Genomic DNA, 16,186 nt, shown 5'->3' with positions numbered 1-16,186 from the left:
CTGTATGAAAACCCAGCTGTGCCTCTTTATAAGATGGCTGGTAGGCAGAAAAGACTGCCGCACACAATGAATGAGGGTGATCTAACATGTTGTATCACCTGCATCTCAATCAATGCAGATGTTATCATCTTCTACCCTCAGGACCTGACTTTTAACACACACCACACAATTAGATCCACAAGCTTGGGATGATTTCTGATACAGTCGATACCAAAAGTAGTTGACTGTTGTTAGATGTTGGTTGGGATTGTCAATCTTTCAATGTGCTACAAGATAGAATAAGGAAAAATTAACACAATGTTAAAAGAAGAAGCTACTAATATAAGACTTTTAAGTAGGCTTTTTGTCACAGACCATTTCAGTTTGCTAATTTTTCTTTCATATTATATCACAGACAAACACTACTGATTGTGATTGGTATTTACACCATCTTCCCATCTTGGTTTATGGTTTATGGCCTGGCACTCTACATATGAAATTGTTTCCAGTCGCTGCATCTTACTGAGTGTAGACATTGGGTTTAATTCTGAAACTATTGGAGCAGCCTTCAGCCAATTGGAAATGACCTCCATATGTGCTGAAACTCTACCTTCACTGCAACTACATTGAGAAAAAAAAATGCTTGACTTCAACATCATAGCAATGAGCCACCCCCACTGGTAACTGATTGGCCCACCCGTAAAAGTAAACCTTGATGTGAGCACGGTTTCCAGACTATAATCACAGCAAAGAAAACTGATGCTGTGAGCAACAGTCTGGAACAGCTGGGCTAATTTCGACCTATATCACTTGGTTCCTTTATTCTGAAATGTTAGACCATGCTGGGAAGAAAGCATGCTGGGAAATGGTGATTTGATTCTGCCTATCAACTCAATCACAACACAGGTTATTTCATGGCACTTAACACATTAAAGTCCTTACAGCAGAACTTTACAGCATTATACAGAGAAACCCAACAATTTAACAATTCCCACATAAGCTAGGGAGGAAAAAAAAACCCTCCTCTGTAAGGGAGAAAAACCTCTATCATTTGGGATATATCATGTGTGGGGGGCGTTTGAGGAAAAACAAATCTGCACCAGGGTCAATCCCAGTTATGGTACGCTGCATGCTCTATTACTTGTTAGCAAGGATATCATAAATGAGAGCCAACTGCAACAGGAAATTAGTAAACATATACTGTATTATTTGATTGAATGTTTGTCATAGAATAATTTGAAAAAAACGTGTATTATATTACATTTCTACACACAGAGGCTTTAAAGTGTAACATAAGAACGAGGAATGTTTTGATGCCTCTCTGATGTGGATTTTGACCCCGGTCAGAGGTAGGACACCTGCAACTTCCCCCCACAATGATTTCATGAACTTTAGTAACGTGGTTACAACAGAAATCAGAAATTGCTGTAACCTGGTTACTCAAAAACCAGAGTACTCAGGTTTACGTGAGTATGAAGTATGGAAAGGTTGGGATAATGGATTTTGCCTGGACTCAACTCAGCAGTTTACTCTTCCCCAAAATATCTCATCATTTTAGTGTCTAGCGCTAAAGCTCTACAAACTGTAGTTACATGAACAACGAGTTGTGGAAAGTTTTTAAAACATCAATTCCATATTAAAGTAAATCTCAGACACTCAGGATCCAATGAGGACAGCAGGGCTGTTATCATGATGTTGGCACTCATCCCAAATCATTTGGTGCTAATCTCCTCAATTGTGTCCCAACACGAGATTGTGCTACCAGCCCCCCTTAAGAGATCTACTTCAGGCAAGCACAATAGGTTAGGTTAGGTTAGGTAGTTACTTTATTAATCCCCGAGGGGAAATTTTTTCGCTACAACAGCATACAGGAAGCAGTAGATAATAATAGAATAATAGAAAGCAATAACTGTTTTCCATTCACTGCAAAACCAGCTCCGGTGGACTGGTCTATCCACTGCAAGAGCAACACCTCTCACTGGACACCAAATGCTTTTTGAATGAAAACTTCAAGCAAGTTGCATCTATGAAAGATATGAGAGATCTTTAACCAATAAATTCTTTAATCCTGGGGTTGGGATGGGGGATGTGGGGCATCAGGCCTTACCTCAAAGAAACACTAATTGGGTTTTAATGAGGTTGACTGCCTCTGTAAGTGAAGAGCCGATATAGTTGTTTTATATTCTGATGCCGGAGCTCCTTTCCCCTACGCTCAGCAGATACGCACGCCAGCTGAAGTCATAGCCGCGGATGAATTGTGCTGGTGCTTTTTCTCTTTCCTACTGTAATTACTTGGGACTGAGAGGAACAAGAAGTGGGAATTAGCAAAATAGAAAACAGTGAATAGAATTAGCGCTGGGAGGATAAGGCTGTGTGATTGTTGAGCAAGGAGTTGTTCTGGAGTCAGCATTATCTGTATGTAATTGAACCAAACACTGCTATCTTTTCTATTAACAAATGTTCATGGTTGCTCCTGAGGCAACAAAATCATCTTTTAAAAAGGCATATACTTGGTTGTAGATGTGGAAGACTACTGTAATCGGAGGCAAGGAACCACAACAGGGAAGATAGCACACGGCTGACAAATCCAATTCTTTCACGAGGGAACTACAAAGGACCAAGACTCACAGAAATACGTTTAATATATGTGTGTGTGTTCTTGTATTACTTATGTTGTGGAGATATAAATCTGTTTACACAGTCACAATGTGGAGACCAGCCTCCCTTTTAGGGACAATAAACAAGTCCCTATAGTGTAAATCATTGCATCTTAAGTTACAGTTAATATATAATAGTTAGTAGTAGCAAACAAATTTTATGGTTAGGGTTATTGTAAGTCTCCAGGAAGTGAATGTCATTGTAATGTCCTCTAAAGTGATGGAAACCCGACTCTGTGTGTGTGTGTGTGTGTGTGTGTGTGTGTGTGTGTGTGTGTGTGTGTGTGTGTGTGTGTGTGTGTGTGTGTGTGTGTGTGTGTGTGTGTGTGTGTGTGTGTGTGTGTGTGTGTGTGTGTGTGTGTGTGTGTGTGTACCTTGTAGCGGTACATCAGAGCCGTTCTGGGAGGAGCTGCCAGCTGCAGCCTTGGCACTTTTCCTTTCAGCCATTATCTAAAGAAGGAGAAGGAAAAGAAATAGAGAGAGAGGTGGAAGAACTCAAGGTGTGAAAAACAAAATGATCAGAAGAAGAAGGGGGGAAGAAAGAGAAGACAACAGGTGAAGAAGAAAATTAAAAGAGGAAAGCGATCAGAATATGAACAAGAGAACAAGAGAAGGAACGGTTTGGTTACAAACAGGCACAACAGAGTTCAAATAAGATTAAATTATCTGATGAATACACAGTTAAAGCACACAAATGATGAAAAAAAATTTAAAGGATGAAGCTTGCTATTCGCTATATTTTTGCTATTGTCAACAAATACCGGTGAAAAAGAACAATGTTCGTCCATTTGTAAATACTGAAGGAACTTTGTTTCTACTGAAGACCTAAATCATAAAAATCTAGTCAAAATATGTAATAGTGTTTCTTCAAAAGGCTAAGTCATTTCCCAAAATAGCTGAGTGATGTCGTTTTTAGCAAATGCTTCTCCAACAGGGGTAAATAATAGTAGATTTGTGAAGGACTATTTTCAGCCACAGATTTGGTGCACTACACTGAGTATTTACGGCAGCAGGAGAGCGTATATAGGATCAATTCCAAATAGACTACAATGTTCATGTTCACTGTAATAAAAGAACATCACCAGATTATATTGGTGTGGCACATTGATCTGTATTTAATCGTTTTTGGACAACAATGGAGGTCTGTGGTACGGTGGAATAATCTTCATCAGGTAATACTTGTTGTAGAATCAGTCAGTTGTTGGTTTTGGCCATTTCATGCAATTTGTTGACGGTAAGAAAAATATTGAACATTTTCCTTCTCCTCCAAATGCTATATTTAAATCCCAGTGTCCGATTTTCTTTCTTTTCTCTCGATTTTCTTCCCTACTGCTCTTCTGCAACACGCACACTTTAAACAGTGTTGAATATTCTGCATGGCCCCTGCACTGAGCCACTGCACCCTCTTCCTGCTACAGATATTTGATTAATTGTAGGTGTCATTAATCAAAGTCTATGGTGAGTCTGCAACTCTGCTCACAGGGGAACATGCAAGAAGACGCACGCACTCACACACTCCCTCACACACAGTCCGAGGAGGCCCAATCAGCACGCTGCGCAGCTGCAAGACTCAGGTCACCAAGTTTCTCCCCTGCAGTAAAGAGAAAACTACCACTGCGTTTAAAATAGGCAGTGTGAAGGTGTGAAGAGCCATGGTCGCGCACACATACAGATCCACTGATACACACTCTCCCTTCAGTTTGGGGTTAGAGATAAGAAGAAATTAAAGGAGAAATTAAAAAAAAAACCCTCTTTTCTCTCTAAATGGGTCGAGATGCCTCTAAGGGAGAATATCTGTAGTTCCAGGTAGAGTCATCCTTTGCAAGGTCACTGCTGGTCTGAGGACACACTGGTTTCTCTCTGTATACAGAAGTGTGTGGCTGTGTCTCAGTCGCGTACTTCCGTTAGTGCACTTAAATTTAGTACACTTACAGGTGGTACACTTAAGTTGTGCATTTTGACAGGGTAGTCTTGAATCTTACACTGTTGTTCTGTACTTACAGGAAATAACTATACGATATGAATGCATCACCTGTAAACATATCTGCCGGCTGCGGTTGGTTATTTTACCTAAAAATAAATTGTTCCATGTGTTCTGTTTCATTTACACAATAAATATACTGATTGGTATAAAATGGCATTCTGCAACTGCTGCAGCTTCCTCAGCCACTATTTCCAGCAGTTTGAAAGTAAGCTGTTGTCCACTATGAAGCCATGATGGCGACTGCTAAGGGTAAAAAGTGTCCAGCGTCCCAGACTCAATATTTTGACCGTTTTGACTCAACCATCCAGGTTCTCCTAGGGCACTGCATGTTTCCATACTTTTCCATGTGGATGCATTCAAAAGTTTTGTGTTGTGTGGTTTTTATGCCATCTATTTTATGTCAAAACTTAGGCTTGTAAATATAGTACAAACATGCAACTCAAAGTGCTTCACATGGGAAAAAAAAAGAAAAATACATATATACAGGACTAAAATTTACAACAATAATCCAATAAAGTGGTCAAAATCAATAAATAGCCTAAATCTAATTCAATAGAACATCTTTTACTGGCCTTCATTGTATTACAGACAGCATTAATATTCCAGACTAACTACAGAAATCAGAATAAGCCTGACAGGAAGTCATCAGAAAGGCTTTTAATAAGATCAGGTGTTATCATCAATAACAGTCCGGCATTCAGTCCAACTCTCCATTTCTGTCCATTATATCTTACAAAGGACAGGTTTCTTTAAAAACAGGTCACTAATGTAAAATATATATATATATTTTCAAGAAAAAGGCTCATTATTTTCCTATAACAGCTGGGTGCTGTATTGTTCATCAAACATTACTCAAACAAGGTAAAAAGAGCATTCATTAGGGACTATTTTCCCTTTCACTCTCATCCTGCCGGTTGAGGCAGCCGCTCTGGACATTTATTTTGGATAAAGAATCAGCATCCACTTATATGGAGCAAAAAATGTGTGATCACACATGAATCATAGCTCTATCTATTTTTATATCTATTAAAATTATATGCACATTAAGAGATTTTGAAAGATTTATATGCATAGTGCAATATCTTTGGGAGAGAGAGAGAGAGGGTGTGAATCAAACGATGCATCTTTTGCACCTTTAAGAAACCATAATTCACTGAGCATTAACACACATCCATATATATATATATGTACACACACACACACACACACACACACACACACACACACACACACACACACACACACACACACACACACACACACACACACACACACACACACACACACACACACACACAGAAAACTATTTTCAAGAAACACTGCATATGCTCTGTAACCTGAATCTCCTGACTGTAAAGGCTTTTAAAACTCCCCTGTATCTCCCCTCTCAGCTTTTACTTCCCGACTCAAAGATAACAGAGATTGTGTTTGCAGCCACGGCCATTCGCTTTCAAAAACATGCAGGTAAAAGTATCATCTAAGTTGCAGCATTAAAGAGAAGCTGTGGATGACCACATCAGCATAAATAGATTTCTTTTCTCTCTGCAGTCGTGGCACTGATTAAAGCCTGATAACTTGTTTCAGAGCAGCAGATGAGCTCATTCATGTGGAGACGGCGATGGTAATGACACCCACCTTGGAGCAGATTTCGTGTAGACTTGTGGCGATGGCTGCAGCGGGGGTATCACATCGGAACACGTGGCACTTCAGCACCCGCGTGTTTTTGTCTCTGGCCACATAGGCAAAATCCCTGGAGCGCAGACAGAAGACGCAGGAGTCATCGCATGAATTTCCCATGCAGATAATACACAAACTCAATGTTTATCTCAGCGCATTCACAGCAGGTGAACCAAACACTTTTCTACGTTAAAGGGGCTGTAAGTAAGAATCTCTGTTGTCCTATTATACAGGAGACACTGTGTTTCCAGCCTGTAAACTTATTTTGGTTTCAATTTCAGTGAATAATTTGGGTTTCTTTCAATTTCTCAGCTGCCCTCCAATGTTTATGATTATACAAGGAAGATAAACTTTTCAATTAAAGGAGTAGTGCACAGGATTTGGTGGCATCGAGTGATAAGGATGCCTCCAAGTGTGGGAGAATCTATGCTGACCATGAAACCAATGTTTGGTTTGTCCTGCCTGGGCTACTGTAAATACCCGCCCCCCAATGTAGAGATGGTGATGAAGGGCTCATTCTAAGCTAACTAAGTCATAATTCTTAGTTTTAGATGATTCTAAATGAATCAAAACATAGTTATAAATATGATATTATTTTTCATAAATTCTACACACCAAACATTTAACTGGTGGAGGCAAAAGATAATATAGCAGAGAGAAAAAGAAGGAAACTCAAGAAAACAGAGGCTCATTGTTTCCCCCATGAGAAAGGAATTACAGAACTTCAGCTTGTATCTTGGTGTAAGTGTGTTTGAATGTGTGAAAAGGGATATGAGAGAATAATTGCATATCATTGAGTTAATAACATGAAGAATCCTTGAATTATATCACGAGATTATACCATCTTTTTGTAAATTAAATTTTTGCCGTAATAATTTTTGTTCCATTTCATAATACATTTCATTTCCATATATTGTAAGTGGGAGAGCAGGATTTTATCCACTTAAGTTTAATGCACTGAATAGCCCCTGCAAGCTGGATTTTCAGCAAATAAATTATAGTTTTCATCTCAAAGCGTCCTGGTATTTTTCCTTGGAGAGCCACTTTTGAACATTGTTAGATATTGGTGATCAAACACTTCTTTAAGGGCTTCAGGAATCTCCCAACAGACACTTAGCTTCGAGACAATATGCAGATATGATTGCCAATTTATGTCTAATATTTCCCTGCGGCAGTTTTTCTTGAGCTTGTTGGGATACATTTTGTCTTTATCTATAGTTTCTGGAAATATCTTGATTACTTTCCAATTGCAATTCCTTCACCCATTTTTTTCATATTCCTCTGAGGGTTGCTCGACTGGTGTGAGTTTTACATCTTTTCTCTATATTCTGTATATGTGCTATTTGGGTGTGACTCATTGCAAACATCAAAAATAGTTTGTCCTTGGACTTGTCTTCCTTTCTGAACACAAACAAACTTTCCAATCCTCTCCTTGCACCTGTTTCCAATGACATCTGTTCAGCAGTGGAGAAAAAGTGCAGCCAGAAAAAGTTCCAAGAAATAAAAAAACACAAATGACAACAGAATCATTATTACCCTATTTTGCATCATGATATATTTACCTCATGTCTGGATGTTTCTTGTTAGAGCTGTGCTTTAATTATCTCACTCATTTATTGTGAAGTAATGACTTCATTAAATAGCAGCTGCCCTTAAGCTTTGCAGGTGTTGCAATACATTATTCACCAATCAGGATTTACCATGTTACTTAAAGCCCCTTTAACATTTGAGATGTGTCGCTGAGCCATAAACAACAAGTCTGTCATTTATGAACTGAAAGTGATGGTTGCCTATTTTGGCTACAATTACACACTTACTGATAAGACACACAATCATATGCAAGCACGGAGGCAGATGTGTATCGCAGTGCCCAAGGAAATTACATGCCTAGAGCTTCACAGTGGCGCCACATGGCAGAAAAAAATGAGGAGTGTGGGTGGCAGATGGAAAACAGCTAGCTGCATGTGGGAGATACACACACACACACACACACACACACACACACACACACACACACACACACACACACACACACACACACACACACACACACACACACACACACACACACACACACACATACTAGATGAACGCATTTGTTCCTCATTAACAGGTGAGACAAGCTGTAGAACAAAAGGTAGGAAGATGCGTTTCCAGCCAGGACAGAAATGACTGAGTAATCAGACAATACAGAGTGAAGGGTGTTTTTTTTTTTTTTTTTTTTTTTTTTTTTGGGGGGGGGGGGGGGGGGGCAGTGTCACCAGATGCACACATGCACACACACACACATACTTCTCACACTCCAGAATAACCACAGACACAAACAAAAATATGGCAAACACAGCTGGCATTTATTACAGCAGGCTCTTTGTGTTTATGAGTCCATTATCAAGCCTGTCTCCTCCACTTAATTGTGCGTTCACACACTTTGGGTCGATAATGCCCTCCGCCTGTGGCCAGGAAGGATGTTTGACGATGTTTGACTGTGTGTGTGTGTGTGTGTGTGTGTGTGTGTGTGTGTGTGTGTGTGTGTGTGTGTGTGTGTGTGTGTGTGTGTGTGTGTGTGTGTGTGTGTGTGTGTGTGTGTGTGTGTGTGTGTGTGTGTGTGTGTGTGTGTGTGTGGTGTCCATTGCACTTCATTCAGGGACATTTGAGCAGTGCGTCTCCAAAGCAGCACGAGTGGCCTTGCTTCGCACACTACAAATGGTTCTTTTATGACTTCTGTGCCCTCTCTGGGGGATCAAAATGCTATAAAACAGCATGCAACTCTTAATAGGAAATAGCCTGTGGCCAGTTTTGATTTAGACCTTCAGTAGATTGCTGCTGCACTCCTGTAAAGTGCAACAGTGACTCTGGGCGAAGCAAAGCCACTGATTTGACGCCTGCAGTGACAGATGTGATTGCACACACGATATCTGAAAACAATGGAGGGAAGCAAGATCACATCTGAGCGCAGCACAAAGAGCAGTTACCTTTCTCTGTGTCCCGGGAAGCAGGGGGAGGTGGGAGGGGAAGGGGAAGGGGGGTTGTTGGTGGTAGGGATTAAGAAATGACACGATGATGGTGGTGGAGGAAACAGTACGGAGAGAATGAATGTGTTAAGAGAATGATGGGATGAGAATAGGCAGAATGGAAGAAATGTGTGTTGTGGGGAAAGAAAAACAAAAGAAAGGGAGGACGGTGTGATTGGGAAGGCAAAGAAAAAACATTAATACACACAACATATTGAATCAGAAACATACACAAAGTTCTTGCACTTCAGTTATTGTCTTCCCGTGAGGTGCTCCTGTGTGTGTGTGTGTGTGTGTGTGTGTGTGTGTGTGTGTGTGTGTGTGTGTGTGTGTGTGTGTGTGTGTGTGTGTGTGTGTGTGTGTGTGTGTGTGTGTGTGTGTGTGTGTGTGTGTGTGTGTGTGTGTGTGTGTACTGGAGCTCAGCTCTGTGTACTTTTCATGTCAGTGTATTAGCATTCTGCTACATTATGACACAGGATACCTTGTGCCCCTCCCTGCCCCCCCACACACACACCCAACCCACCACACACACACACACACACACACACACACACACACACACACACACACACACACACACACACACACACACACACACACACACACACACACACACACACACACACCTTTTACTGCAGCTTTCTCCTCATACCCACCTCAATCCAATTCCCTCTACCTTCTCCTCCTCCAAATGTCTTTAATCCATCTCTTTGCTTTTTGCTTTTTAATCTTCATTTCAGCTCTCTCCCCTCTCACTCTTCTACTCACTACTTTTTTTTCTCCACGACGGGACAAGCCCCCCAAAAAAGAAAGGCGATGCAACCCAAGAGTGATTTACTTCAACACTGTAGCTCATCCCAGCCACTCACCGTATACTCTGAGATACTCTATTATCCAGATCACTACAAAGGAGGCACAGGCTGAATAAAGAACATAGCACTAATTCAAACATTGACCGTCTTTGATTCTTTGATGATCCACTCAGTAAGAGGCAGTCGTATGTGTGTGTGTGTGTGTGTGTGTGTGTGTGTGTGTGTGTGTGTGTGTGTGTGTGTGTGTGTGTGTGTGTGTGTGTGTGTGTGTGTGTGTGTGTGTGTGTGTGTGTGTGTGTGTGGCAGCAGCTGGCAGATTATTTCAAACAAGAGTTTTATCTCCGGTGTCAGAGCATCACAACTGCTGTTACAACTGCTCTCCAAACAGCCGGTATATTTGCCTACATGCACACACACACTAACACACACACATAGAGACATATGGAGACTACTTCAACATTTCCAGTATATAAACTGCCTGTCTGTGTGTGTGTGTGTGTGTGTGTGTGTGTGTGTGTGTGTGTGCACTTGTAGTATTAAAATGCATCTCCTTCTCTCTGTTTCACTGCGTTTCGATTTCATTCATGATTTTTTTTTTAACTTTCCATTCTACTTCCTTCTGCTCAGTTTCTAATTCAGGCTCCATGCCTTATTCAGCATCTTTCATTTGGTGGAGTTGGATTTCGGTGTCGAAAAGCTGCTCCCCATTTACATAAAAAAAACAAAATGTGTTTCTCTCTACAACTAATTTGCATGTGAATGTCTGTCTGAAGGTGTTGCAAATGCTTTATTACCGATGAAAGAACCACATCAAACCTGCAGCATTGTCATGATCGCGCTAATCTAATTAGACTTTTACAGCAAGAGTGAGACATGTTTTTCTGCCTGTTTTGGCATTTCTCCAAGTAGCCAGCATTTTTCGCACCTTATTTTCTTTTTTTCAAAATTGGAAAATTGAAATTTGGCAATCCCAGTATACTGTTATGTATGTTACAAGGCCATCTCTCTGTGGCCTCAAGGCGTGAACATTAAAAAAATCAATAAAACCGGTGATACAAAGCTGGGTGTTGTCATTAAATCCTATTTATGTTTAGTTCGTCATGTGAGTTGCATGTATGAGCTGTTATCAAAGCACTATAGTTATTCGGTTTTCTGACAAACAGAAAGAACTAAAGAGTGAATTGGTCTGTCGTACAACATGTATCATCCTGTATCAGGAGATGACGGAGAGCGAGAGAGAACAGAGTTGACATTTAACCAGCACAGATTCAGCCAAAAAAATCCTGTCTTTTTGCCAACAAAACAAACAGTTTGTCAAAAAAAATTTGAGCAAGGTTTGAGAAACACTACACATAACATATAATATGTGTGTTACTGACAAACTACTACCAAGAACATGATCTCAGGGCCCAGCCGGTACCTACATTGTTGACTGTAAGGCCATCTTTTAACGTATGTTGATCAAATAAGGAAAACAATTTTAGAAATTTCCCTCTTTAAGGGTACACATAGATTTTCATGAATTAACCTGAAATGAAAATGTGGATATTTTACACTTTATTTAGTTGAGTCTGTCTTTACGCAGCTTTGTGTGGCAACAGAAAGAGAGGAAAAAGAAGAGAGAGTGATGGGCTTACTTTGGTATCGTGGTAAAGAGAAGCAGGCAACGAATCAACCAACAACTCGGGATAAATGACACACAGACTTCCGAGATGTCGGAGGAGATTTTGGCGGGAAAGTGAGGAGAGAGGATAGATGGACAAAATCTCAAGACATTGAGTTAGAAAGGCAGAAGGCCAGAAAACCAAAATGAAAAGGTGGGAGTGAAGCAGGAAGGATTGGAAACGATATACGAGACCCACATGGGGCTGGATGGCGGAGGAGGAGGAACGAAGAAAAAAAAAAAAGAGTTAAAAAAAGGTAGGAGATGAAAGGTATGAATGCACCAAAGCAGAGAGATGAGTTAAAGCAAGACTCCCACCACTCATGTGTTCTTTTTTCTCTCTGTGGTCCACATATTTCCAGAGCTCAATAAAGGATGACTGCCTCACTACTACCAATCTCTCTTTGATCCTGGAGATTAAATGAGGTCACGGCTGCAGATGTACGGAGAGGGTTTCACAAAGCTGCACAAAACCATCAGTCACCCACTATCAGTAGTACCAACAGCTCTGTGTGTAGTAGTGGAAACATTAGTATACAGTATATACAGCTGAAGGAGAACCCCACCTTCGCATACTTAAACAGGGCTCAGGCTTTTCAAAATAAAGGCTTGAATCATTTACACATATTTTGGTCCCAGTTATATTTTTAGATCCTCTGAATCTGTTATGATTATCTCATAAATTGCTGTCATTATAACCTTTGCACTGGTTTTAATAATCAATTGTAAATATGACTGTAAGTGTCCAGTATCATGGCAAAGTGTCTAATAAGCACACACTAAAGGAAAGTGCATCACATGTGTGTTAACACACCTGACATCATCCAGACATGAGAGGAACATGTACGTAAACAGAACTAGGTCACCTATGAAGCTCATGCGACAAATTCCCTCGACGGAGGTAAAAGACAAAGTATAAACGCTCCTGAAGTCTTTATACTGTAAGTGTGAGGAGGGACCTGGTGGCTTAACTCTTTCACTCTGGAGTTCAGGGTCCAAGTCCAGGAGGTGGGGAGGTTATTTATTTATTTATTTTTCCAAACGCTAACCATTTGTCCCATGATGGTGCAAAGGAAGCTACCAATTCCACTACTGCCAGAAACAACTGATACAATTACGCCAACTGCATTGAGGTGGCTGAAGTAAAAAAAAAAAAGAGGTACCAGCAAAAGACAAGACTCACATTTATATCAGTGTGGCCTTCGATCAATAAAAAAAAACCTTAGGTTTTGAAAAGTTTGAAAAGTGATGTGCAGCTAGCCGTACTGCTTCTGGACAGGTAAGGCACAGTTTATTTTACTCTGCAGTAAAATATAATGATTTTGTTCATTTTTTTTTAAGTTAGTGAAGTACAAATACTGACCATGAGCAGTACAAAACATGCATTTTACACAAAATAAGGGAACTATTTTCATGAGGAATCTGACGACAAATGCAAACTTTTTGTGCCAGGTCATCCACAATGATACGGAAATTACAACAATAAATCAATGAAAAGACAAAGGAGTAGAGCCACATCAGTAATTACTATTGTGTTGATGGTTTTATATTGCCTTTTCATTTTTTTGTCATAAGGAATCTAAATGCTCAATAGTTTAGATAAAACACTATTTCCGCAGATTGTAGTGTATTATTTAAATTCATGTTTTTTAAAACTTTATTGAGAACAACTTTGATGCATCTTCAGGAGCTAAACTGGTGTAATAAAACTAACGCGTCCCACTACTGGTACTGTAAAAGAGGCTTTTAAGAGGCAGTGAAAACAACACAAATGTAAGTAGTCCCCAACCTGCCCTATCGTTCCTTCTTCTGGTCTGAAACTTCAAGTATTGCTCAGTAGAGACTCATGTCTCCTCCAAACCATCTGTCACCCGCACACAGCACGGTGGCATCACACAGACTTCCATTATCAAACGGCTTTACAGAGTGTCTGGGTAGCACTGCCCGCTATGCTAATGCACTTAAAGTACATACAGAATGCTAACCGCAAAGCCAAATGCTGATTTGAAATATCTGAGAGGGAAGTTTGTGTGACTCTGCGGTCAGCAAAAAGGAAACGAGGAGGCAGAGAGGACAAGGTGTGTGTACATTGTGTCTGTACACTGTGCGTGTGTGTGTGTGTGTGTGTGTGTGTGTGTGTGTGTGTGTGTGTGTGTGTGTGTGTGTGTGTGTGTGTGTGTGTGTGTGTGTGTGTGTGTGTGTGTGTGCGTGCGTGCGTGCGTGTGTGCAGGGAAATATCATGCTGTACTTATTGGTTTCTGCTAAACTGGTTACTATTATTACTGACAGTGTTGTGACTCCGGCTGAAGTCCAACATGGGTGTGGATCTGATCCAGTTTCAACATTGAACTTTGACAGGTGTGTGACATCAAAACAGCTGTCAGGTAGATTTATATCAAGACACTTCCAATGACTCTTTTTTTTTGTTTATTGTTGTTTGTATATCTTGGTTGTTTGTATATATATATATAGATATATACTGTACTGTATATACTGTGCATTTTATATTTTATAGTTATATTTTATATTTTTACTGCTATTTTACTGCTATTTTATTGCTTTTCTATTGTTCTATTATTATCTTATTGCTTCTGTATGCTGCTGTAGCGAAAAAAAAATTCCCCTCAGGGATTAATAAAGTAACTACCTAACCTAACCTAACCTAACCTAACCTAACCTAACCTAACCTAACCTAACCTAACCTAACCTAACCTAAAACATTGTTTTTGCAACAGTTGTGCAAGACTCTTTGATGGCTTTCTTTAAAACCTGATGCAATATGAAATCATCATCAGTAAAGAAAAGCACTCTAAAACTAACAGAACAAACTTAGTCTTTATGAGTATTATAATCATAGCTTTAACTATATTCATGACAACTGTAGTAAGTATTGTTAATCTTAGTGAAAGAGAAATCCACCCTAAGTGTCTTTTTTAAGTGAGCAAACAGTTCTGCTGGCAGGCTTTCATATTAATTCCATTTTTTTAATGGACCATTGTAATCTACATGTACTTTCATTGGTCCAAACTCAATAAACATCAAAACACACTGCTGCGAAGAAGCAGTTTCTTAAAATTGGACCCCTGAGTCACACTAATTGTGTTTGCAGAAAACAGCAAATGTTGCTCATCACTGAAGTTAATTGTAGTTTATTGTAATGGAATATAAAATATTGTGATTAAAAAAAAAAAGGTCATAAAAGCCAAAGATAAAACCAGAGAGCAGAAGGAAAGGGTACTTTACTGAACCAGTAACAGGAGTGTACAGAGCTGCTAACAGAAATGATCCCTGTTTTACTGCAGTTTTGATGCTATGTTGTGGTGCACAGTCGGGTATTTAGGTTAGATAGCCAATAGTTTAGTTAGTGCCTTGCCAATACTGGATTCTTGAGGTTGATACCAATAGCAATTTCGAGAGATTTTTAACAAATCTGGGGTCGAGAAAATGTTACATTTATCACTCTTTTGATATTATTTGTGTTATATCTCTCAATGTTTTATATTATTTCTTTGCATTTTTATGTCTATTGTCATTCTATTTGTCAGTGTTGTATTTTTCTTCTGCTTTTTCTGCCTACTATGTATAGCATTTACTGAACTGCACGTTAGTCTGAGACATATTTGTGATTTCGGGCATACTATAACTAAAGTAGATTTTACTTGACTTTCTGTTGTATGAGGTACAATCACCCTAAATATGTCTTCAGCATTTTTATGTCAATTTCTTGTTATTTAATGAATGACAACGTATACATTTTTTTTTTGCCTGCTTCCAGTCCTTATGCTAAGCTAACCATATCATAATGAGCTGATGTAAAAGTAGTATCAATCTTGTCTAAGAAACCAAATAAACTTATTTCGCAAAATTTTGAACTACTCCTTTAATAGTAAGGCCGAACAAAGACAAAACAAATACATGGAGCAGTCCACAAAACAGAATTTTTGAGCCATATTGGCGCGAACCGAAGGCAGCACTAGTAAAACCTCGTCCAGCCACAGCAGCACTGCAGTACTTAAAGTCTGTGTGACAACTGAACAGGGTAAACCCCTCTGCGGCCTGGTGAATTAGTCATGGCCCACAGCCATTAGGCCTAATGTAAAATGTCTGTGCGTAATTACCTCTCCACACCGTAAACTTGTTTACAGCTCCAAGATGAGCAGCAAAATGAGCACCCGAGGCCAGAGGAGCCCCCCCCCCCCCCCCCCACATCTCTGCATCACTGGTACCACATGACACACTCGCTATCTCTATGCACACATACACACTCACAGGCAGACAGAAACACTTACACAATCACCGATATTGCCAGAGGCAGCAAAGAACTAGAACAGAAATCAAGTCAAAATAAAAATAAAACTTTTGTCTACAGTGTATTAAACAGCGTGCACAGCACACAACGCTCC

At 39.9% G+C, this 16,186-nt stretch overlaps 1 protein-coding gene across 5 annotated transcripts in view; it reads right to left on the bottom strand.

Annotated features, from left to right (window-relative positions):
• Positions 1-16,186, bottom strand: part of LOC138634427 (amyloid beta precursor protein binding family B member 2) — a 40,127-nt gene that overhangs the window by 2,994 nt on the left and 20,947 nt on the right. For 4 of the 5 annotated variants that reach the window (XM_069721343.1, XM_069721345.1, XM_069721342.1 and 1 more), the window contains exons 9-10: positions 6,256-6,370; positions 3,011-3,086 (exon numbers count right to left, since the gene is read on the bottom strand). In XM_069721343.1, coding sequence (XP_069577444.1) covers positions 3,011-3,086; positions 6,256-6,370 — 191 coding nt within the window. Of the gene's footprint in view, positions 1-3,010; positions 3,087-6,255; positions 6,371-9,269; positions 9,550-16,186 lie in introns of those variants that run through there. The other variant, XM_069721346.1, reaches the window with a different exon arrangement.

Source organism: Brachyistius frenatus, unplaced genomic scaffold (assembly GCF_029030835.1).
Source record: "Brachyistius frenatus isolate BFR_SWC_R1_liver_20210118 unplaced genomic scaffold, ASM2903083v1 Contig_261, whole genome shotgun sequence".
Lineage (NCBI taxonomy): Eukaryota > Metazoa > Chordata > Actinopteri > Embiotocidae > Brachyistius > Brachyistius frenatus.
This window is presented reverse-complemented; position numbering and strand designations above follow the sequence as displayed.